Source organism: Amphibalanus amphitrite, unplaced genomic scaffold (genome assembly GCF_019059575.1).
Source record: "Amphibalanus amphitrite isolate SeventyFive unplaced genomic scaffold, NRLGWU_Aamphi_draft 000629F_arrow, whole genome shotgun sequence".
NCBI lineage: Eukaryota > Metazoa > Arthropoda > Thecostraca > Balanomorpha > Balanidae > Amphibalanus > Amphibalanus amphitrite.
Window position 1 is genome coordinate 239,667 of NW_024882123.1, and position 24,134 is coordinate 263,800.

Here is a 24,134-nt window from a genome sequence, read left to right on the forward strand (position 1 = left end):
CTCCTTCCCCAGGCCACATTACTGTCATAAAGCTGATTCTTTTTACTCTGTAGGCACCACAACAAAGTTCAGACCAAGTTTTAAGCGATTTTTCAACGAACAAACCCATTTAAATCAGAATGACTAAACGAGGTGACGTCACACTAACGGTCGCTCCATGTTGAAGATAGGGCCTTGCGCAAGGCCCATTTTCAAATGAAGGGAACGAATTTCTTCAACACCAAGAGGCCGCGGGGGTTGCAACCTAGATATACAGTGGTTTCTGAACCTCGCCGCAAACTTGGCTATCTCAACTCAAACCCCATGTTAAAGGTGGGATAGTCCCTTTAAAGCATACCCTCATCAAACATTTGACAGAAAAATGACGAAAAAGCAAATAAAATCCCACTAACAAAGCCCAAGTAATTAGGTTTTTGTTCATCACAACCCTCATTGTTCAGCCCGCTGCGAGATGACAAGGCTAGATCGGCCACTGGCCTGGCCTGGCCTGGCCTGTGGCGTCCGGCCACCCACCTTCCATGTGCAGGGCGCCCGCCAATCGCCTCTGTCGGTCCAGCTCCTCCCGTCGCCTCTTCTTGGAGGAGGAGCCGCGCGTCAGCGTGATCCACGGCGAGCCGATCAGGTGCCGGAACTCGGCTATGGCCGCGCTGATGGAGCTGCCTGCACAGAGGGCGCACAGAGCCACCGTCAGCCACCGCCGCCGGGCCGCGTATTCGCCAAGTGTATTACACGAATCGGCCCACCAACTAGCGACATCTCTAGTGCGACGTCATAACCATCCGACGCGACAATGCATGCATTGAGGCTAGATTTGAGTTGAGACTTTACAACTGTATATGGCTAACAGACATTCCATGTGTCGTAGCCGAGTGGCTAGAGTCTCGCTCTGGTAAGCGAAAGATCGTTAGATCGATTCCTGCCTTAGCGGTTCTTTTCTCTTAAAAAGAAGTCGGTCGTAGACACGCATTTTTGGCCCCTACGTTCGCACACCAATATCGCACGCCCAATAAATCTATGACAAGTATTCATCTGATTAAGGAATAAGTTGCAAAAGAACTGGCTGCAGTTTAATTGCAGTCTGTACCCGAAATACCAATTTTGTTACGGCACTGTCGAGTGTCGATATTCGTCAAAGTCGGAAGTCGGAAGAGCTGTATAGGGTCTGTTCTAGTCGCACTTCCTAACACCCCTAAACTCCTCCAAGATCGCTTCCCTGTTCCAGTGGCAAATCTAGCCCCTACAAAGCCAAGGAGCGCCCTGCTCCAACCTCCTCTATCTTGCTCTTGAGGGAATTTAGAGGTGTTAGGAAGTGCGACTGGAACAGACCCTATGAAACACACTCGAATGACAACGGATTCCTGTATTATTTCATCGATCAGATGAGACATGTATAGAGATAAACCGATGACAGCCCGCCGTGAGCATGCAACATAACAATCAGTTCCGAGTTATCTTCATATACGTCTAATGTAAATATTTTTTACTTAAACCAGATTCCAACTAAGGGGATTTATCCCCCTGGCGGCAGATATGCAAAAGCTATAGTTAGGGCAGATGACGCTCCTTGACGGCTGGAAATTAAGAATTTCATCCCGTGATACGCTAACAGCTATGCCGAAATGTTTTTTTTTTGTATATGGTGATTCTTACACGAAAAACTATCTAATAGCCTACTAACCAGCGTGCAATTTTTTACTTTTCATCTTAGTTTTCACTACTTTTAGGTACTTTACCTTGCCAAGTGCCCACCTATTTTCAAAAGGTCAGCGCCGCCCCTGTCATATCCAGCAAGAGCTGCGTGCTATCACCCATTGGCAGTGAGAAATATTGATCAATGGCCATCGCCCAGCGCCATTTGTCTTTCCATTGGCTACGTTCGCATAGTATGCACTATGCATTAGTGATGTCAATCACAGAAAATCAGAACACCGATACCAAACCAAATTCAAACCAAAACCATTGGAAAATACCGAAACCGAACCGATCGGTTGGACTGCAAATATTTCTCTTATGCAACATATTCATTAGAAGAATACTTACCTCTGATTTCTTAGGTGCGCGCCGTTGCAAATGTATAAAAAAACGCATAATGACAGATCAGTAGGTGGAACTATGGTCATGAGTACCCAAATATAGGAACGTTCCCATTTTTGGGAACTGAGTTCCCAAATGTGGGAACGGGCGTTCCCATTTATGAGAACGGAAGGTAATTTTTCGGCCGTTCGCCCACTAAAACTCATTAGTGCATCACGTCTCAAAAAAGTGCATGCTAATTTAAGTACCTATCTACTAAGTCTCTATAAAATTATCTTTAATCTGACCGTTGAACAAGGAAATTGACCGTCGAATGATATTTTTAACGATTTTTTGAAATGACGGAATGGTGAAAACATGGGTTATACTACATTTAACATGCAATTTTAAGGAAAATGAAGCGTTTTTTTTTACATTTTGAGGTCAAGTACCTATAATAATTTTCGCCTGGTTATGAAGTTTCATACTAGCGACACCAGATGCTGACATATGCAAGCGAACACGCGGACAGTCCCGAGGTAATTGTTCCAGATATTATTCCTTTCTTCAGTCTATTCAATATTCAAAATCACAATATATCACTTCCTGTATTCCATTTTCCATGTCACTCCCAAGTCCCCCCTCGAACCCAGATTTTATCCAAAAACAATCACAATATTTGCGGGAGACATTGCACTGCTCGGCACCTCCATGTTGAGGTCATTTTATAATTGCTAGCAGAACACCGCAAATACACAACATACTCCCCGGGGTGGAAGTCAAGACAATAGTAACACATAATAGTACACAATGACGAGAGCATAGGAGCACGAGCACCCATGCCCCTTCCTGGTGGATTGACTTTCACCATTTGCGCTCACTCAGACCTCTGGAGACGTCTGGCTGGCTGATGCGGCCTCCAAGAGATACAGCTTCTGTATGGGCCGCCTTACGATACCACGCCCAGTGCGCACCGAGGCAGCACGGGATCGTCCATCCCGTCCAGGATGCACGGCACAGATCACGCCAGTTGTCCAGGTCAGGCGATTGGGAGAGGTCTCGCCTTCGATCAGCACGAGATCGCCTGATGTGGGTGCTAGCTCCACTTCAGGTCGGTGCTGATCTCTGAGGTGCCTCAGATATTCACGCTGCCAGCGATTCCACAGGGATTCCATGACTCGGCTCTGGTAACGGCGGCGGCGTGTCAGGCGCTGGGCTTCGCTCTCCCGGACGGGACTCTGACCAGATTCCAGAGAGCAGTGAAGGAAGTCTGACGGTCTCAGCGGTCGCAGGTCATCCGGGTCATCACTGACTTGGGTGAGAGGACGTTCATTGATGGCCCCCTCCACGGAACAGAGCACTGTCTCTAGCTCCTCCCATGAGAGAAGTGCTGCACCAAGTGTGCGGCGCAGCGCGTGCTTCGTAAGTTTCACCATCGACTCCCAGAAGCCGCCCCACCATGGAGCCCGCTCCACGATGAAGCTCCAAGAAACTCCCTCCGTGGCCAGGACGGCAGAGGCGGCCTTGAAGTAGGTGGCATTGTCGCTGATAATGCTGGTCGGACTGAGTCTGCGAGCGGCAAAACGACGGTAGGCGCGGAGGAAGTCTTCCGTCCGCAGGGAACCCACCAGCTCCAGATGCAGGGCGCGCGTGACGGCACAGGTGAAAACCGCTATGTAGACCTTCTCGGGCTCGGATCCAAACGGCCGCTTCACATATAGCGGCCCAGCGTAGTCGATGCCAGTGCAGCTGAAGGGTCGAGCGGCTGTCACCCGGCTCCGAGGCAGAGGAGCCGGTCTCATGGCGAACGGTTGGGCTCGGAACAAGTGGCATTTGCGGCACTGGTTCAGGGAGGCGCGCACGGTTTGCCGCCCCCGGGTGCGATCTCTGATCCAATAGCGATCTCTGATGGCATCCACAACTTGCTGAACTCCAGCGTGACAGAGTTCTTCGTTGATCTTCATAGCCAGGAGATAAACCAGCCGGTGACCAGGCGGGAGAATCACCGGTCGTATCTCCTCTTCTGAGAGACTGGAATACTGAAGTCGTCCATCCTTTCTCAGTATGCCCTCTTCTAGCACGGGGTTGAGAGCCTTCAAGCTCGACTGACGCGGCAGGTCAAGACCCGCTTGGAGGGCATCCAGGTCTTGGCCGTACTCGGTTCGTTGGGCGTCCATGACCCACAGACGCTCAGCGGTGCTGATTTCACTTGTCGACAAAGGACCGCTGATGCTTGTCGCCAAGCTGCGGCCTCGAGCCCATCTTAGCACCCAGGCGGTGATCCTTATCAGCTTCCTCCAGCTGCTGTAGCGGTTGATGTCCATCACTTGTCCGATCCCAGTGGATCTGGCGCGAGTTCCTACCGTTGTGAGCGCCATCTTCTTTGCTTCCACTGTACATTCGGCTGGCTCGTTGCTTGTCGGAGTCTGCGGAGGCCAGACTGAATTGTCGCCTTCCAGCCACTCTGGGCCATGCAGCCAGAGGCTGCTCCTCAGCTGCGCCGCCGGTACTCCTTTGGATGGCAGATCAGCAGGATTCTGATTGCCCGGGACATGCTTCCACAAGGTCGGCGGGCAGAGGCTCTGGATCTCGTTGATTCTGTTTCGCACGTATACTCCCCACCGCTGGGAATTGCTTCTAATCCAGTGAAGCGCTACCATCGAGTCAGTCCAGCAGCCGCTGATTTCGGTGGTGATGTCTAGTTGACTTTGCACGTAGGTGACTAACCGGGCACCGATCACGGCCGCTGTCAGCTCGAGACGAGGCACTGACATGGCTTGGCGTGGGGCGAGACGGGCCTTAGCCATCACCAGAGTGGGCGCGCGTGAGTTGTCTTCCGGTTTGACGTACACAGCTGCTGCCATGGCCTCCATACTGGCGTCGCAGAACATGTGTAGCTGATAGCCGCAGTCCCCGCCGGTCGCGTAGGGACGTGGGATGCTGAAACCGTCGATCTGCTCCAGCTCCAGAAGCCACTTTCTCCAGTCCTTGCGCACGTCACTGGCTACCGTCTGATCCCAGGAATGGCCAGCGATCCATAATCTCTTCAGCAGAAGCTTCGCTCGAACCAGAAAGGGAACAAGAAGGCCAAGCGGGTCGTAAAAGCGCGCTGAGACGCTTAGAATGTTCCGCTTCGTTTCCGGTGCTTCTCGACCGAGCTGCGTCAGAAAGGCAGTTTTGAACACCAGCTGATCGTCCCCTGGGATCCAGCAGATGCCCAGCACTTTACGCTCAGCTGTTGCCTCCTCGCCAAGAGGCTTGTGTGCCTCCTTGTCCGTCTCAAAGCTGTAGGTCCAGTGTCTCATATTCATCTTGGCATCATTGAAGATCTCTTGGGTCCGCTGTGACAGCTCTTCAGCCTCTTCCTGTGTATTCAGGCTGGTGATTAAATCATCACAGTATAGGTCGCGCCGCAGGCGAGCGACCAGCTGTCCGTCTGCCTCCTCATACTGCTGCAGATGTTGACGTACGCTTGCCTGAAGCAGGAATGGCGAAGCGGTCACTCCGAACACCACACGCGTCATGCGGTAGGTGGTGGGGCGGAGATCGGAGGCATCCTTCCTCCACAGGAACCTCGTGACATCCCGGTCATCAGGATGTAGAGCCAGCTGAAGGAATGCCTTCTCAATATCAGCGGTGACTCCGATCCTTCTCGTTCGAAATCGGAGCAGCACTCCGGTAAGGTCAGCAATCATGTTTGGACCAGAGAGGACGTGATCGTTCAGCGAGTTGGGATGGCCAGCGGCAGCGTCAAAGACAATCCCGATCTTGTCTCCCTTGAAGACTGCATGGTGCGGGAGTAGATGCACCTTCCCAGTGGGGATCTGGGGTGCCTCTTCAGCGTGACCTTGATCGATGTAGTCTTGGATTGCATTGTCATATTGCCTCAGTTTTCCAGTCTTCCTCAGGCTCCGCTCGCACGCCTCCAGGCGAGAGAGCGCCATGGCTTCGTTTGAGGGGAGGTCCCCGGTGTCATGTTTCCATGGCCAACGGTTCTGATAGCGCCCGTCAGGAAGGCGAGTGCAGGTTTCATTGAACTGCTGCAGGGCAGCGGCTTCCTGCGTTTTCTTCACGCTGCCATCTCCTACACCATCACTGCTGATCCCGATGCCTTCCAGCGTCCACAAGTCATCCAGCGTCGCCTTCACCGACTCCGTCTTCGTGTGCACGAAGTTGGCCATCATCTCTTGTGGGGCTGGAGTGGCGCAGCCTGACCGCCCGCATACGATCCAGCCAAACCGCGAGCTGATCGCCATTGGCCCGGACTGACCGACGCGCATGTCACCGTCAAAAACGTCCTGCAGGACGTCCTGGCCGAGGAGAATCTCAATTTCACCACCACTGGCCAGCGCAGCACCTGGTTCCTCCGCCAGCTTCAGACCTCTCAGGTGTTCATGAAGCTGTATTTCTTCTATGCCGATGACAGGCGGAGGGCCACATATATTGGGAATCTTGTAGGCCTCGACACGTAGCAGTGACCCATCCTGTGTGGTCAGTCCCACTTCCACCTTCTCACTCAGCTGATGCGACGCCTTTCCTCCTCCGAATGTGCTCACCTGGAGCGGTTGTCTTGTCTGAATCCGACAGCCCAGCATGTGTGCTGTGTCAGATCTGATGAAGGTGGCGTTGCTGCCTGAGTCACACATGACTCGCACGCGGCACGTGCTCTTCAGTCCAGATGCCTCCACTTTGGCCGTCTGCATGAGCACGACACGGTCAGGTTCGGTGGCTGTGCGACTGGCCGCCGTCACCGTGGCTGATTGAGCGGGTGACGTGCCGCTGCTCGACTGGCTGCCCCTCGCTGCTGCTGGCACAGACGACCGGTCGCATAGCAGGGGATTGTGCTTGCCATTACAGATCGAGCAGCGCGCCAGGCCCTGGCGGCAGTCAACTGCTCGGTGAGAGGCCGGCTTCAGGCACCAGAAGCACCCCGCTCGGCGCATCAAGCGCTCTCGTCGCTCAGCCGGCGTGAGGTCCCGCGTCTTCCTACACTCTTCCGATGGATGAGGGTACCCACAAAAGACGCAACCATCTTGGACCGCCGTCGGTAGCGCAGTTGCTGAACCGTAAGCCTGTGGAGAGGGCGAGGAGGATGAATCACCACTGGCGTTGGCGCGTCTGGGCCAGTTGTAAAGCGAGCGGCCGTGAGCTTCTAGGAATTTTGAAGCCTGCTCACCCAAATCTTTCAGGTCATAGTCAACGCGCTCGCGTAGATGCGTCTGCAGTTGTTTCGGACATGCTTCCATAAACTGTTCATACACAACTAGGTCTTCTAAATCCTCGCCAGCCAAGCTCACCCAACGGCGCAGGTAGCCCGTCAGCCGCTCCAGATATTGAGGTGGGCTCTCATCCGGCTCGGGTCCGCTCTCTCGGAGCTTACGGCGATAGCCCTCCGCCGTCAAACCGTAGCGCTGTAGCAGGGCTTCCTTTACTTGCTGGTAGTCATTTGCATCACGCTCGCTTAGCCGAGAATACACGTTGAGAGCCCTCCCGGTCAGAAGAGCACTCAAGTTAGTGGCCCATTCCTCTCTGGCCCACCCGCACCGAGCTGCTGTCCTCTCGAACCGCGCCAGGTAGGCGTCCAAATCGTCCTTGCCATCCACGAACGCAGGTAACTTGGGCTTCTTGGCCGACGCCGCCTGTTGTTCTGTTGAACTCGCTCTCTCCGCTCGGATGCGCTCCAGCTCTAGCTCATGCTGTCCCTCTTTTTCTCTCTCTTCTCTGGCCGTAACTTCAAATTGTCTCTCTTTTTCTCTCTCTTGTCTCTCTTTTTCTCTCTCTTCTCTGGCTGCGATTCTCTCCGCTCTTTCGTCCGCCTTCTCCTTCTGTTCAGTGGCATACGCCAAGGCTTCTGATCCACTCAATCCACACCTTTCTGCCAATTGTATATACTCCTCCATCGTGTCCTGTCACGGTCACCAAATGTTCCAGATATTATTCCTTTCTTCAGTCTATTCAATATTCAAAATCACAATATATCACTTCCTGTATTCCATTTTTCATGTCACTCCCAAGTCCCCCTCGAACCCAGATTTTATCCAAAAACAATCACAATATTTGCGGGAGACATTGGACTGCTCGGCACCTCCATGTTGAGGTCATTTTATAATTGCTAGCAGAACACCGCAAATACACAACAGTAATATTGTTGACATTTGGTGTCGAGGCGGACGACCGCGTAGAACGTGCGTGATTTTACCGAACTACTGTTGTAAACTCAGTTTAAATGGTCGAAAATTATTCAGCTGTATTTTATCAGCCCTGAAAGACATATTTTATTTGGATACTATTATAGCTGTTCAGCGTTGTTTTTAAGGAGCTTCATGAGCGTGGTTTTTGTCTTCGGTTTTTCTAAGCATGATCGTTTTGGGGGAATTTCTTTTATATAGGTCGCTCCAGGGGCTTCCGACTTTATGTTGAGCCATAGGGAAGGCTCCGGCGGTGCACTCCGGCCCATATGACGTCACTGCGTTTCCGCTTCTTTCCCGTTTTCTGAGGGCTTTGGTAAATAAATTTCGCAGTTTTTGGTCCAAATCGATTGAATTGTGCGTTTTTCACATTGTCTAAAGATACCAGTGTGTTGTTTTACTTGGTTTCTGCGATAAAGCGTAGCAGTAACTTAAGCACAAAGTGAGTTATTTTGCAGCTGTTTAAGGCAGCTTAACAAGTCTTCTGCGTATATGGCGCGTGTGTGACATGAACCGATTTGAATTTTTCTGCAGAAATATGCATGTTGTCATTTCAATGATTGATGTTGTTTTGAGATTGTGATGCTTTAAAACAGTGGTCGGCAGGTCACTCGGGGTTGTGCCCCCTTTTTAGGCGCCAGGCAGGTCCATTACCCCCACCTACCAGACCCCATTGCTGTCACAACCAAGTTTACTGAAATTCCATACCTTTCTGGAACTCTTTGGGTATTTCTGCATTTCCAATGCATCAAATTTAACCCTCGCCCGTATTGGTGTTTTTCCAGCCGCGAACGTATAAGGGGGGGGGGTCCGTTGGACCCCCCCTTGTCGTTTCGCCCCTGATTGAGCTAGAGCTTCGCGAAAAAAAAAACGAGCGTGTTGCCCGTGACGAGAGGAAGCCGATGATACCTAATTTTAAGGTCCTAGGTCATTGGTTGACCTTGCAGGTCAGGTTAATGACCCAAAAGTCGGGAAAATCGGGACCTGTTCGAACGTCGTAAAGTGTGGCTGCTATGGGGTTTTTCGGGGCGCTGATTACGAATATCATGTTAGTTTTGCTCACAGATGATGTCTTTATGCATTTAGTCCAGGTCGGGTCAGGTCAGGTCAGGTCAACCAGTAGGGGTCCTGCCGGGTATTCCTAGTAGGTGTCAACCGCCTCTGACAGCTTCGTAACATGTTACGAAGGCACCAAAACTACTTCGTAAATGTTCATATGGTTGCTAAATTCGAATTCAGCTCCAAAAACTGGCCTAGAAACATGTAAAACTCGAAAAAGTGAACCGAGGTCACCAAAGGTCAATGACCTGACCTGACCTTCAGGTGACCTTGACCCCCCCCTTAATGCATGGGGGCAACATCATATCACATGTTTGAACGCTTGAAACCACGAAAAGACTGCAAACGCGCGGCTAATGCGAGCCGACATACGCCGAATCGCGATTCCGGCCAAACATGGTCTCGAAAAGTAGGTCACAGGTCAAAGGTCATTGGGGTCAGGGTCATGAAATTTTCAGGGTAGGTGTAAAATTGATTAACGCGAGGGTACTGAAAGTTTCGTCGCGATCGGCCGCTTTTTACGCGAGTTATTCGCGAAAAACCATGGGGGGGGGTCCGTTCGACCCCCCCCCCCCCCTATACGGGCGAGGGTTAAAACATGACACTTCCTCCACAAAGCATTTAGTATATCCCATTTAACCCTCGTACATACATATAGGGGCGGCGGGTGATTTTTCGTTAAAAGCTCACGTAAAAGCCGTTGGATCACGACCAAATTGTACCCTCGAGCCAATCATTTTTTTTCTTAACCCTCGCCCGTATTGGTGTTTTTCCAGCCGCGAACGTATAAGGGGGAGGGGGGTCCGTTGGACCCCCCCCCCCTTGCCGTTTCGCCCCTGATCGAGCTAGAGCTTCGCGGAAAAAACGAGCGTGTTGCCCGTGACGAGAGGAAGCCGATGATACCTAATTTTAAGGTCCTAGGTCATTGGTTGACCTTGCAGGTCAGGTCAATGACCCAAAAGTCGGGAAAATCGGGACCTGTTAGAACGTCGTAAAGTGTGGCTGCTATGGGGTTTTTCGGGGCGCTGATCACGAATATCGTGTTAGTTTTGATCACAGATGATGTCTTTATGCATTTAGTCCAGGTCGGGTCAGGTCAGGTCAGGTCAACCAGTAGGTATCCTGCCGGGTATTCCTAGTAGGTGTCAACCGCCTCTGACAGCTTCGTAACATGTTACGAAGGCACCAAAACTACTTCGTAAATGTTCATATGGTTGCTAAATTCGAATTCAGCTCCAAAAACTGGTCTAGCAACATGTAAAACTCAAAAAAGTGAACCGAGGTCACCAAAGGTCAATGACCTGACCTGAGCTTCAGGTGACCTTGACCCCCCCCCCCCCTAATGCATGGGGGCAACATCATATCACATGTTTGAACGCTTGAAACCACGAAAAGACTGCAAACGCGCGGCTAATGCGAGCCGACATACGCCGAATCGCGATTCCGGCCAAACATGGTCTCGAAAAGTAGGTCACAGGTCAAAGGTCATTGGGGTCAGGGTCATGAAATTTTCAGGGTAGGTGTAAAATTGATTAACGCGAGGGTACTGAAAGTTTCGTCGCGATCGGCCGCTTTTTACGCGAGTTATTTGCGAAAAACCATGGGGGGGTCCGTTCGACCCCCCCCCCCCTATACGGGCGAGGGTTAACCTGCCCGGGAATTCCTGAGGCCAGTTTTACCAACAGAAAAATAGCCGCCTGCCGGAGTTTTTGCCTAAAAACCGCTTCACATACGCGCGATGAGCATGTAAGTGGATAGGGTTTTACCGCTTACGTTTACGTTTACGTAATCATTGGCTTCACATACGGAGCGTAAGCGCGATGAGCATGTAAGTGGATAGGGCTTTACCGTTTACGCTCCGTATGTGAAGCGGTCTTAAGGCGAAAAATTCCGGCAGGCAGCTATTTTTCTGTCGGTAAAACTGGCCTATGGACCCATAATGATCATTGGCTTATGAGCTTTTTCTGGAGGTCATCTTGAGCCATAAAATCTCACTTCAAGAAGTTATAGCGGGTCCCGATTTTCTCGACACTTGTCTATGACCTCCGGAATGAGACGAAATGACCAAGGACCTTAAAAATGGGCAGCAACGGCTTCCTATAGTCACGGGTAATACGCTCGTTTTTTTATGCACAGCTCATCTCAGAGTCCGAGAGGCCGCGGGGGTCCGATCGACTCCTCCCCACAGCCGGTACCGGCTGTGGAAGCGCCAACAGACGGGCGACGGTTAAAAATGCAGCTGCTTTTATACGACTGTACGGAACCGCGGTGGGATGGTGATTGGTGAGGCGAGCAGCTACGTGAAAATTGGTATCTTATCAATGTGTGCTGTGCCTTTGACCTGGGCTAATCTTTGAACTCTGGGATGCAACAGTCACGATGGTTCCATCAATGGAGCCCCTATCTCTAAAAAGATAGGTTTTTTTCAGAATCCCTCATTACCCCCACCGAAAGGGTTTCATTACCCCCAAAGGGGGCATGCCCCACCATTTGCCGACCCCTGCTTTAAAATGTAAGATTTTATTTTAGATAACTGAATCAAGATGCCAGCCTGTGCTGTAGCTACATGTAAGGTCTGGAGTGGAGGTTGGTCGAACAAGAAAACTGAAGCCTCATTTTTTAGATTTCCAAAGAATCCCGAAGTCCAGGCTGCGTGGGTGCATAGGTGTTACCGCCAAGATCAATTCAATGTAAAAAAACGCTGTTGTGTGCTCTGAACACTTTGTTGAGACTGACTATGATCCATCATATCTAGTCAAGAGAACTCTGATGCCAAATGTGAAGCCTTCACTGAAACCAGATGCCATCTCTTCAAGGAACCTACCCTCAGCCTCATCACTGTCAAGGTGTGTTTTTATTAAATGTTAAAACTCATGTTGCCCATGATAAGGTAGTTTGAGTATAAGCTTTTATGAATATGGTTGTACGTCAGGTTTTTTTCTTTGTGTTCTTTTGTCGTTAGAATAAGATGCATGCCGTGCCTGCAGTTGGGATTGTTTCCACCACTGAGGCACATAGGCTCATTACAGCCTGTTGATATCATATCACATGCCCCTCCCACTTTCTTAATTTCCTTGACATCATTCCTGGTTCACCGTCAATTTCATAATTTTGTAAGTTTCAACTTTCACAGTAGGTAGCTACCTCATGGGTGCTCAAGAACAGGGCCCAGTTGTTGTGGTTCATCTGTACTGAAGGATCAGTCTGCAAATTATGGCAGGGAGCTTGACACTGTTCTGGGCTAAAAGCACAAAATCGCACCCAATGTGCACTGATCTCCTCTGCCCGGACCCTGCAGAGATACTCAAGCTTCCTACTTCTTTTCCCATTTTTCTGCCTCAGATCTTCTCCCTTTTGCCCTGACATCCCTGAATTCTGAAACCTGCCCTGTTCTGATGTCTGCATTATTCAGATCTTGTTTAAATCTGCCACATTTTGCTGTCAGGCTAAAGGTGTTTCATTTTTATTGTAATCCAAAATAAATGTTCTATCTCTGTTTGTTTAGGCCAGGAGATGACACCAGGGGAGGCCGACTCGAGCAGAGGAAGGAGAGGGTGGTGGTGAAACAGCTTCTTGAACAAGGGCCTGGACAGATGGAGATCAGTGGCAGCGACAGCAGGTAATACTACCTATGTCCTATGTTTCATCAAATTTAAATCTTTATATCAGACTCATGAACATTTTTATATAATCGGTGTTTAAAGTTGACCTTTTTCCTCAAAGTAAAATATTTAATTGATCTAATCTTGTGTTGTGTTGTGTTATTTAATTGATCTAATAATAATTAATCTAATCTCCACCCCTGGTACGGGGACCCGCAGTTGCTACTGTACACGAACCCCAACTCTAGCCGTCTGTCCTGCCCAGTAACAACCGATAACATTGATATCGACTGCTGGTCCCTGTACAAGAGCAGCTGAAGTTTTCTGTGCGTGCCCTCTGACAGCTTATCGTTGTTCCCTGTGAGGGTGCTGGGACAATTTACTCAGGGTCCCTGTACAGTAGCAACTGCGGGTCCCCGTACCTATTTTATCGAAGCGAAAGAGGTCGGATTAACTTGGGACTCATTGCCAGATTATACGAACTCAAACAGCTGGTACCTACCATCAAAGAGAGACTGTATGTATACCATACAGTGTATAGTCAGTTTATGGTATCTTGGGGTCGCACATTTTATAGATAGTACCCGCCGAACATGTATATTTTTAGGATGTATATTTTACTACATTTGCACTCTCTTTATTGTCGCTTTCACCTTTACTCTTATAAGTACTGTTATTTTTAGATATGCTTGCATGTTTACACACACTTATATCATCGAGCTCTGATGTAGTATTTATTTTAGCGTGAGCTACAGTGTTTTAACTACTGACTTCGCCTCTAAGTGGATTATGTCTGTCGGCGATACAGTGAATAAACAATAAACAATGTTTGTCTCCTACCCAGCGATACGTAAGAAACTCGTCCTCACGGTAGTGAGAAACCAGATCGGCCATATACTCTGAATCAATCGTAATTGATGCATTGTCTCGTTTCAGCTTCGCGATCCAGCCGACGAGGAGGCTGCCGAGCAGCACGAGCAATGGGAGGCCGCCTACCAGTCGGCGATGGGCCAGCCGCCTCTGCCACCCGCCCCTCCTGCTCACGAGGACAACAGTCCGGACACAGAAGAGGCCGGGCCATCCAATACTCGACCGCGGACCGCTGAACTCGGCGTCAACCGCGAGGCGCTCGCGTTCGTGGCCGGCTATGTGGCATTCAAATGCCGGCAGATCCGCGGCGACCTCGGCCAACCGACCTCGTCTTCTCTGGCGCCAGCGTCCGTACCGAGCCGCTGGCTGGAGACAATCAGCCGCGGCAGCCTCTACGTCCCCAGCCAGTGGTGGATGGGCGTGGTGGAAGATTTCAACGACACGTTCAGTGACGTGATGGGGCCGACCGCGGTCAAGACGCCTGGCATCGTGAAGCGCCTGACAGGTTGCGTGCTCGCCCGAGCTCCAGGGCTGGACGAGCGAATCGCCAGGAAGCTGGCAAGCACGCGGCTGCACCTGCGACTCCGCTGGCTCAACACCGCTCGAGCAGCAGCTGAAGCGGAAAAGTACCAGCTGAGGAAGCTAGCCCAACACGCGAAGAGCAAGCGGTAGTCGGTGCGCTCACCTCCTACGCAGACGAGGCCGTCGGTCGGCACGTTGCCTTCGGACATTATAGGATGTGCAATGTGCATACTTCTGTTTGGACAGGGCGGCGGCGCCTGGCCGCCTGCCAACCTGTGACCCCGCCAGTTGGCCGGCTGACATTGGCCGGATGGGGCCGGTCGGTGCGCTCCTCGTGTGTGCGGCCGGTGTGGTGGCGCGACGGGTGATGGGCGAGTGTTGAATGATTGAGTCGCGTGACTCGGAGCCGGTCGGGGTGAGTGACTCTGAGACGGTGGGGTGGTTGCTGCGGTCGCTGTCTCGCCCCGCCGTGCCGAGCAGCGGCACGCCGAGGACGAGAGTTCCAGCCGAGTGATATCGGAGTCAGCCGCGGCCGTGCGCTGCTTCAACAGCCTACCTTGTTCGACATCTGGTACTGGCTCCGGTGGGGGGTCGTAAGTGTAACGGTGGCAGGACCTCTAGTGACAGTCACTCAGCTGATGACTCTGCTCACCTAGATGTTTCTCGGATCAGCGAGGGCATGAACTCAAGTGCGACCGTCTCTGGAGGTTCAGTGAACCGCCGACAGACGGGGCTGGACAGACCTCGCTGCTGGACTGTGCGCGGGAGTCGGTGGTCCAGCTGGTGTACCTGTCTCCACCGTTGCGGAAGGAGGGTGTACACAGTAGCGGTGGAGGCGGCGCTGGAGGTTCAGTCAGCGGTGCCGACCGGGTAGCTGGGCAGGCGACTACCGAGAGAGATGCCCGGTCCTGTCGGCCTCTCCGCCGGACGGACGGCACACGGGCGGGAGATCTACTGGACGAGTTCGGCTGAGTCCGCCCCTGCCGGTGCCACGCCACAGGGCGGCTAACCCGCGGCGGGTCTAGTGAACTGGGGAGGAGGGGGAGTGGCAGCGAGTCGCAGAGGGAAGGGGCGATGGTGGTGACACCCTGACATTCTAATGTTCAACCTACTGGACGCTCAGTGCCATTGCCAGAGCCAGATAGTACAGGGAACGGGTCGGGCCGGCCCTGATGTCGCCAGGGCCGGAAACCGGTTCAGAAGAGACGGGACGGTGTGTCTGGAGAGGGTTTCTCATCTGGTCAGGTGATGAGCTTGGGAGGTTCGGATGTGACTCGTGTGTCCAGCCAGGTGGACATTACATAGAGATTGTTATTAGAGATGAGTAGTTTCTTACAGATGTTGTCTCTGCTGTGAACACGGTGAACTGTTTCACACTACGGTTTGTGATACTGAAAGCTGTGAAATGCTTTTGATGTTGATTGAGTTTCGTTCTGTTGAAGCAGTTCCTAGTTCTACTTACTATTTGTAATGTGCTATGACCGTCCGTGATGTTTTCCGCGGCCTGATGTGGACGTCATCACGAATGATGCCCGAGGCGGCTGACCGATGTTGTACTTCAATCCTAGTATTCTGATGCCTGTGATCTAGAGGGTACTGTGGTAGGGTACTTCATCCATCGGCGTCACTTTTCGGCACGGTGTTGTGATTGGCCAAACTGGCCGTTTGGTGATCTTGAATTCTTGAGGACACTGACAGTCTAATAGATCACCGTATGGTGACTGCTGTGCTCCCTCAGAGACATCTGGTGACTAGCCACTAAGGTTCCTACCCCTGGGACATGTCACAGAGGACAATCTGCCGACGCTGTTTTCCCTGTTCCACCCACCAGACGACGTCGCGCCGCACATCATCAGGATAGGCAGCTGTGAGCCGTCTCTGGCCACGAACAGCCGGTCTCGGTGGTGTGCGTGTGCCGGCGGCCGGCGCTGTGCGTCGCCTATAACCAGCAGAGGAGTATGCAGATGCACACGGTGTGGCGTGTGCGGCGCACCGAGCCCACCGAGTGGTGGGCGCCCGACGCCGGCGAGCTCACCATGGCCGCCACGCCGCACTCGCTCTCGCGCTGTCGGTCGGATCGTCCCCGGGCTCGGCGCACGGCTCGTAGATCAGGTCCGAGGGAGGCACGCCGCTGCCACGCAGCAGGAACAACAACCGTCTGAACGTCTCCGCGGCGCTGCATAGCCTCTCGGCCGGACCTAGACAACCTGGACAAACATACGCGGATAACGATCCCTGGCTCCCTGCCGACCGACATTAGCCCAGCTCTGCCGTGGATTTTCATAGTGCATTACCTTCCATGATTGTGATTGTCGGGAGTATGTATAAGACAGTTTCGAAATTTTAAACGAATAACATGTGTTCACAAGTCCCTCTAAAGTATCATTGAACGAAAAAATCGATGAAATCGACGTATTTTCCCCGATGTTTTGAATTTTTGAAGATGCTCTTACGCAATAGCCGAATGACGGCCTCGAGCTTCAGAAACTCGGTGACGTCATTTTCGTCAGCTGAGCAAAAGTAAACAAACGCGAAATGCTGTTACCTCCTATATACGGCCTTGGGTCGCTCTGTGTGGCTTATTTATAATTTTTATGCTGATTTCGATCATGGCCATCCTACCAGGCTTTTTGCCACTTACACTCATTAAGAAAGGAAAAAACTAGACTTGCATTGGGACTAGGTGTTTTGAGAGTGAAACATATTCAGCGTTCCCATTTTTGGATGCTTGCTTGTGCTCGTCAACTGTCAGTGTTAAACAGACAGGTGCTTGACATGCCTCCATCCTCGGCGCGGACGGTGGATATAGGTATGGAAGACCTTGTTGAACGTCGCTGAGCGTTGTGAATTACGTAATCCTGCAGAGGGGGGCGTGCCCGCTGCGGGATCGACGGGAATAAGAGCGCAGAAGACCCGGCGAAACATGGGGCGGTCTTGCCGGAAATGTCATCTTATGATTATTGCGTTAACAATAACTTGCGGCATTGGTCGTGATGCTTGTTAATGAAAAGAGCCCGTGAAAGGCGTCGGTGAAATCGTTCCCAATTTTGGGTACGCCGTTCCCATAATAAGGAACGCTTGCAGCGCCGGTGTACGAGAGCGTTCCCAAATTTGGGCTCGCGGCCCGGGTGATGGACTGCTTTAGAAATAGGGGAACGATTTGAAACTACGATGGGCCTTACAATATCAAACTCTTTCCCAACAATATTGAGACAAATATCAGGCGGTTCACGATCGTTTTATATTTTTTGGACGTCATTTAACGGTTCTTTTTCTTGTTTTAAATAATGCCGACATGGCATTCCCATATTTGGTTTTATCGTTCCCAAACATGGGAACGAAAATGCGTTCCCGAAAATGGGTATGCTTGACCATAGTTCCGTCTACTGAGATGACACGAAAATTGAAGTCGCCGAGTGGATTCGAACCACCAATCTCCGTATCACCAGTTAGAAGCTCTAACCAGGGGCGTCGCCACGGATTTTTGAGTGGGGGGGGGGGGGGTCGGCTTTCTAGTCTTCACCCGATGGGTAGGGGTGTTTTTTTTTTTTTGCCACACTTCCCAGTTTTGTGCGTGCGTATGTGTGTGTGTGTGCGCGTGTAACAAATCGGCGCGCAGCGCCGTGAAATTTGGTATAACCTATTAGGTAAGTATACCTACCTACATCACTTGTGTAAAAATTATCACTGGTCACTTAAGGCCAGGTCGCCATGTCAAGTTCAGTTATACGGTATATACCTCTATCAAACTTTCCCCTCTCGCCATTCTTGTAGCTTTTCTCCCATAACTTCGAAATTTGGTACACTGTAGGTATACCTAATGTATGGGGTTATACGTGTCAGCAATTCATGATTCTGAGGATTTACATCTATGATCTGGAGGCAGGTCAAATACGTGACCTCATCATTAGAAAATAATGAGAAATTGGAAAAAGCACGAATGCCTCCTGCTTTGAAAAGTTCGTCAGAAACGCAAAATATCTTTGGAGCCATGACAAATCAGCTCATCATTGCCAGGGACAGGGTGCAACTTATGGCGAGTGATGACTCGAAAGGTCATTAGTGGAAATGTCCATCGATGGCCACCAGCATTTTTTTCTACAACCTTTGACGAAGACGCGGTAGAGCGATGACAGCACCTGGAAGGTGTTCACTGTTCAGCTCAACAACACGGATCCATTCATATGCAGCAGGAGGAAAAAGGATCCTTTTTCGATCAGGACATAACGTTGACCTGAGGTCGTTTTAACGTTAATTCTGAATGGTCAAATTTTAACTTATGTGACGCGTCTCAAAGAGATAAACACGGTGGTGACAAGACAACATATGTAAATATCATACAAATTCACGGAATCTAAAGTTATTGCAAAGCAAATGTTTCGGTAGAATCTGCCCAGTTAGCTGTTGGCCTTCTATGGGCAAAACATAGACCTGAGATGAAATCTGACGCGAAGCTAGCGAAAGAGCGTTGAAAGAGCTATCGAATATGTTTTCTGCTTCGCTGTAGCCCTTCTATTGGTGGGTTCCCAGTCGCTAACGTATAACGTATATGTAACGCTGAGGTATGCTTTCGACCCCTGATCGATCTAGAGGTTTGCGGAAAAAAGAGCATGCTGCCCGTGACGAGAGAAAGCCGATGATACCCATTTACAAGGTTTCGGGTCATCTCAGGACTCAGGTCATCGCCAATAAGTAGGGAAACTCGGGACCTGCTAGAACTTTGCGAATGTAAGTTGTGATGGTTTTTCGAGGTTCTGATTACGAATGTTATCTTAGTTTTGAACGAAGATGACTCCATGCATTTGGGGTAGATCAGGTCAGGTCAGATCGACCGGTACCTAATAGTGGATGACCACCACCGATTGCTTCCTAACATGTTATACATATGTACCAGTAAAACGCCTTTTGGGCGAAGAACGAGCGAGCGAGATAGTGAGCCCTGCACGTGCGGAAGGGCGAGAGGGTACTTCCAACGGGCTTGTGCAAAGCACCCTTCTAACCGGTCGCTAGCGGTGTGCCAAATTTGAACGCAATCGGCCCAGCCGTTCCTGAGATCTGGAAGCGGCATTCTGCACGTGCACACGTGCAAACGGGGTCCAAAATGACTTTTGCACGGCACCCTACTAACCGGTCCCCAACCCTGTACCAAATTTGAGCGCAATCGGCCCAGCCGTTCTCGAGATCTGGAAACGCCCCCTGCACGTGCGCACGTGCAGTAGCACCCCAACCGTAACACATGCAGATGAATTATCTGATGGAGACCTAACTGTGTACCGAGTTTCAATTCAATCGGCCCAACCGTTGTACCGTTATTGAGGTTGCAATTTTGGGGGTTCTTAAAAAAATGTCCAACTTTACCACGCGCCACGTGCGGTGGTTGGCAAGAACGCATGGTGGCCATCACACCACAGAACTTTTACGTCAAAGTGACATTCAGTAAAGAAGACCGCTTGTCAATCGGATGTCCCGTTCCAAAGATATTAGCTTTTGAAAAGCGTCCCCACGGCCGGCCGGCCGGCCGCTCATACTCAGGATTTTCCCTTAATTCAGTATGAACTCGCTCGCTCGCTCGTAATAAGCAACACAACTACTTCTTAAATGTTCAGATGGGCGTTAAGTTCAAAATCAGCTTCAAAAACTATCCTATACCTAAATTAAAAGCATGTTATGAAAAAGTGAACCAAGGTCATCTTTATTTGAATCAGGGATATCGATTTATTTTTAAGTAAATAGGTGATTAACTCGAGCGCACCGGAAGTTTCGTTGCAATCAGCTCCTTTTTGCGCGACTTCTTTGCTCTTTGCGAAAGCCCGACATGGTTTCATCTGACGCCCTTTCCCCTACATGTGCACTGTAGTCTGTACAGCTACTCGTGACGGTAGCCATGGGGCTGAGGCTAGTTTGTAGTTTTGTAGTTAGGTACTGATCCGACGAATCGACTGCGACCATTTTTTTAAAACGATCAGACGAACGCTCGGGGCAGTTTTGGCGCGTCCACTCCTTTGAGGGATAAAAAGGTACTAGAATGGTGGCTACTTAAAAATATTGTTGTGCTGGTGTTCCCCGCCCACAGCTATTTGAACTTTAGGTAATTGGCTAATTGGCTTTAGGGAGCTCTTGAAGCGAATCTGAATCTGATGTATTTGTTGCTGTTGCTGACGCCTGCTTCACTGACAGAAAAGCTAAAAAAAGCATACTCAGCATCGCAAAAAGTGGGGGGGTCGACACCCCCAGTTTTCAAGAGTGGGGGGTCACGACCCCCCCCCCCCCCGACCCCCCCGTCGGCGACGCCCCTGGCTCTAACCACTTCGCCACGGCGACATCACATGTCATGCAGCTTAAATATCCAAGCTAGCTTCAATAGACGCCACCAAGGGCGAGGACCGAACGTATGACGCCACGTTGACGTCACTCAAGAGGCACGCTGTTGGTCGGCCAATTCGTGTAATACACTTGGCGAATACGCCGCCGGGCCCTAGCTGATCCGCGCCCCGCTGGCCTATTCCCACACCCTACCACCCGTTGGCAAGCGTCCCCCCCCCCCCCCTAACAGATCTCGAATAACCGAACGATTTTCAAAATTTAAACGGCGTTCGATAGCCCCGCCACGGAACTAACACGTGACCAAATTTAATTGACCATCGGTTACTGGGTGCATCCGATGATGTCAAAGGTCAAGTCAAAGGTCGCATGTTTCACCGTTTGGCGTTTGCAGGCATTCTAAAAAATGTGTTATAACATTGAGCAAAAGCTTGCTATAAAAACATCGATAGAGCATTGATTGTCTAACACACATTCTGTTAAATAATGTCACTGATACCAGATTAGGTCACTAAGGACCACAATATGAACCCACATATATGGGTCATGGGGAACTTCAGTGGTACCAGCACGCAACAACCCGCATAGCACATTTTCCCATTCCCATTTAAAATATCTTTAAATAGGTCTATTTGTACTTTATGCGACCTTCTCCTCGTTTAAATGTATTTTATGTCTCGCTCGACTTGTTTAAGCACGAGTTTATAAATGAACGAGTGAAACGAGTTCATTTATAAACGAGTGCTTAAACAAGTCGAGCGAGACATAACATACATTTCAACAAGGAAAGGTCGCATAAAAGTCATTTAAATGATTTTTCCAGCCGAGACGTCAGTAAATTGCAAGAAATCGAACCATTTCCTGGTTACAGAACAGTAGAGAGCCAGATGTATTCCGTGGATTAAAAAACAATTATATCAAGAAATATAGTACACGTTTATTCGATCACGCTTTCAAACTACTTTGGTTTCCTTCTCACCCCATCACACTAGGGGATATATGGGAAGCCGGGTTACGGGTGGGGGACATTTATAAACATGTGCTTTAACATTCAACGGTACGCTTTTAACATACATGTAACCAGAAATCGTAGATAGGTGAGTGACAACACGCGCTGATGAAGTCGAATCACTGGCGCAGCGCATTGTATGTGACGTTCACCGTGATGGTGCAGTTGGTGAATGATCCAGCTATAGCACGCTGCGCCAGTGCTTCTGCGGCGGCCGTCTCTTCATCTGCCGCCGGCCTCCCGTCCGCCGTTTCGACGAGTGTTCCGCTGCCGCTTGGTCCCGCCACGGCGCTCCCGAGAACATCCGCTTCACGGCGCAGCTGGGCGTGCGAGCTCCGTCCGATGTACGGCTTCAGGCTCTCTGCACTCTTGTGGCCGGTTCGTGAGATGATGCTGGTCTCACTCACGCCTGCACGAAACAGTTGCGTGATGGTGGTGGCGCGCACACAGTGGTTTGTGTTCGCGCCGCTGAGCCCTGCTTCTTTGCTAATGCGGGCCATCATCTGGGCTACGGTGTTCACACCAACCGGCAGGTTTTTGTACCAAGAAGCTTCGGAGCTGGCTTGAAGCTTCGGCTGCTGGAAGAACCAGGGGCACGAATCGTTCAGCTTCGACTGATACAGCCTGAGCAGTGCGTGAAATATCGTTCCTCCGAACGCGCTGTTGTATATCCGGGGCTGAGATGACACCAGGTCGCCCCGGTTTGTTGAGTTGCGGTCGAGTGTATTCGGAACTGGAACACTACACGGCACTACACACACGAGCGTGCGCACCCCGGCACGCAGCCGAGCCAACTGACCCTGACACCGGCAGCGCCCCGCGACCCTGGTCGCAGGGGCGGACCCAGCCCCTCTGACGGGAGGGTCTATCACATCACATCACCTCCCTCCAGACGCTGACGTGACAAACAAACAAAAGAACAGCAGTGAAGCGTCTCAAAACAAACAACTTGACTGGAGATACCAAATAACAAACACATTTTCAGCCCGTAGTACCGGTAAAGCCTACTCGTATGTTGTGGTTCCCCACCGTACTTGTAACCGGCGAGGCGGACCACGGGGTCGCGTACTGCGGCGCAGGGCCGGCGCCGGCGCAGGAGCGGCCGTGTCCGCGCGGCGGGGCCCGACTGGCTGCGGCACCACGGCACCACCGGCCAGTTGGTCGCGCTCCGACCGAGCCGATCGAGTCGATGGCCGCTGTGTGGCACAGTCCGCCGCCGTCTCGGAGACCAGCGGGCGGTGCGGCCGCAGGAAACGCCGGCTCCGCCAATACAGGCGCCCGCTCGGCATCTTTACCGAGTACGATCGGCGGGCCCCGATCGCCACCACGATGCCGGTGCGGTCCCACCGCCCGGTTGTCAGGTCCTGCACGTCCACCCTGCTGCCGATGCCCAGTCGTGACAGGGGACGGGTATCCCTGTCGTGGCGCTGGCGGGCCTCCTGATGCAGCCTGTCAGCTCGTGCGTCACACTCGTCTGCCATTCGCTGCCATTGCGGTGCGAATGCACGATGGTGAACCGGCAGCGGCGTCCGGACGGGATGGCCGAACAGCACCTGGTTTGGAGATCTTCCGTCGGCTCGAGGTGTATTTCTTATCTCCAACAGACCTCGATCTAACTGCTCCTCGTCGAGCGTCCCTCTTAGTGACGCTGCGATCACCAGCTTTTTGACGGCCTTCACGGCTGCCTCAGCGTGTCCATTGGACTGAGGGTGACCAGGGGACGACATCTGGTGGTTCACTTCCCACTTCTCTAAGAAGCGGCGTAATGTTGACGAGGCAAACTGTGGTCCTCCATCGCTCCTCAGTACGGCAGGCACTCCCATCAGAGAGAAGAGATGGCGGAGTTCACGAGTCAGCTGGTCAGCTGACGCAGTTCGGCGGCACACAGAGACGTACGGCCATCCAGATAGCCTGTCAGCACACACAAGGAAGGTGCGGCCAGCGACGTGGAAGAAGTCTGCAGACACTGACTCGAAGACTCGTGCCGGTGCCGGATCCTCCTGCCACATCGGCTCTCGGGGCTGACTGGGTCGCATTACGCGACACACGTTGCAGGACGACACCATGTTCGCGACGTCGTTATCTATGCCAGGCCAGTAAACACAGAGACGCGCGCGTCTACGGGTTCTTTCGATTCCCTGATGGGACGCATGCAGCTGGCGCAGCACCTCACGCCGCATGTCCGACGGAATTACGAGCCTCGACCCGTACACAAGCAGTCCATCGTCCACGGCCAGCATGCTGCGTACGCCCCAGTACGGACGCACCTCTGGTGGTAGCTCATGGCAGTGGTCCGGGAATCCGTGCATTACCACGCCGCGCAGCTTCATATACTCCGGGTCACGTGAGGCGGCGGCCCTGACCTTCTCCAGCGCCGGGTCCATCAGTGGCGCCAGCAGCGTCCCATCTTCTGCGGTGCTCTCGGCCTGGAGAGCGGCGATCACCGCAGAATGCAGCGGATCCGGATCCGGCTCCGCCACCTCGTCCCCTGCTGTCGGGTCACTGACAGGCGCCCGTGACAGGGCATCTGGGATCTTGTGATCGGCGCCC

General features: G+C 51.7%; 2 protein-coding genes across 2 annotated transcripts in view; one reads left to right on the forward strand and one right to left on the reverse strand.

The window, feature by feature from the left end:
- LOC122363598 (disks large-associated protein 5-like) overlaps positions 1 to 24,134 on the reverse strand; it is a 152,376-nt gene that overhangs the window by 39,346 nt on the left and 88,896 nt on the right. Inside the window, exon 8 of the mRNA XM_043333067.1 lies at positions 514 to 660. Coding sequence (XP_043189002.1) covers positions 514 to 660 — 147 coding nt within the window. The remainder of the gene's footprint in view (positions 1 to 513; positions 661 to 24,134) is intronic.
- On the forward strand, positions 11,770 to 14,229 carry LOC122363596. Its single transcript, XM_043333064.1, has 3 exons — positions 11,770 to 12,106; positions 12,766 to 12,879; positions 13,799 to 14,229. Exons 1-3 carry the CDS (start codon positions 12,030 to 12,032, stop codon positions 14,187 to 14,189), a joined length of 582 nt encoding a protein of 193 aa, XP_043188999.1. The 5' UTR covers positions 11,770 to 12,029; the 3' UTR covers positions 14,190 to 14,229.

Coding starts and splice junctions, on each gene's coding strand:
- LOC122363596 (XM_043333064.1), top strand. CDS start 12,030: ATGCCAAATGTGAAGCCTTCACTGAAACCAGATGCCATCTCTTCAAGG. Junction 12,107..12,765: donor TCAGCCTCATCACTGTCAAG/GTGTGTTTTTAT, acceptor CTGTTTGTTTAG/GCCAGGAGATGACACCAGGG. Junction 12,880..13,798: donor ATCAGTGGCAGCGACAGCAG/GTAATACTACCT, acceptor GTCTCGTTTCAG/CTTCGCGATCCAGCCGACGA.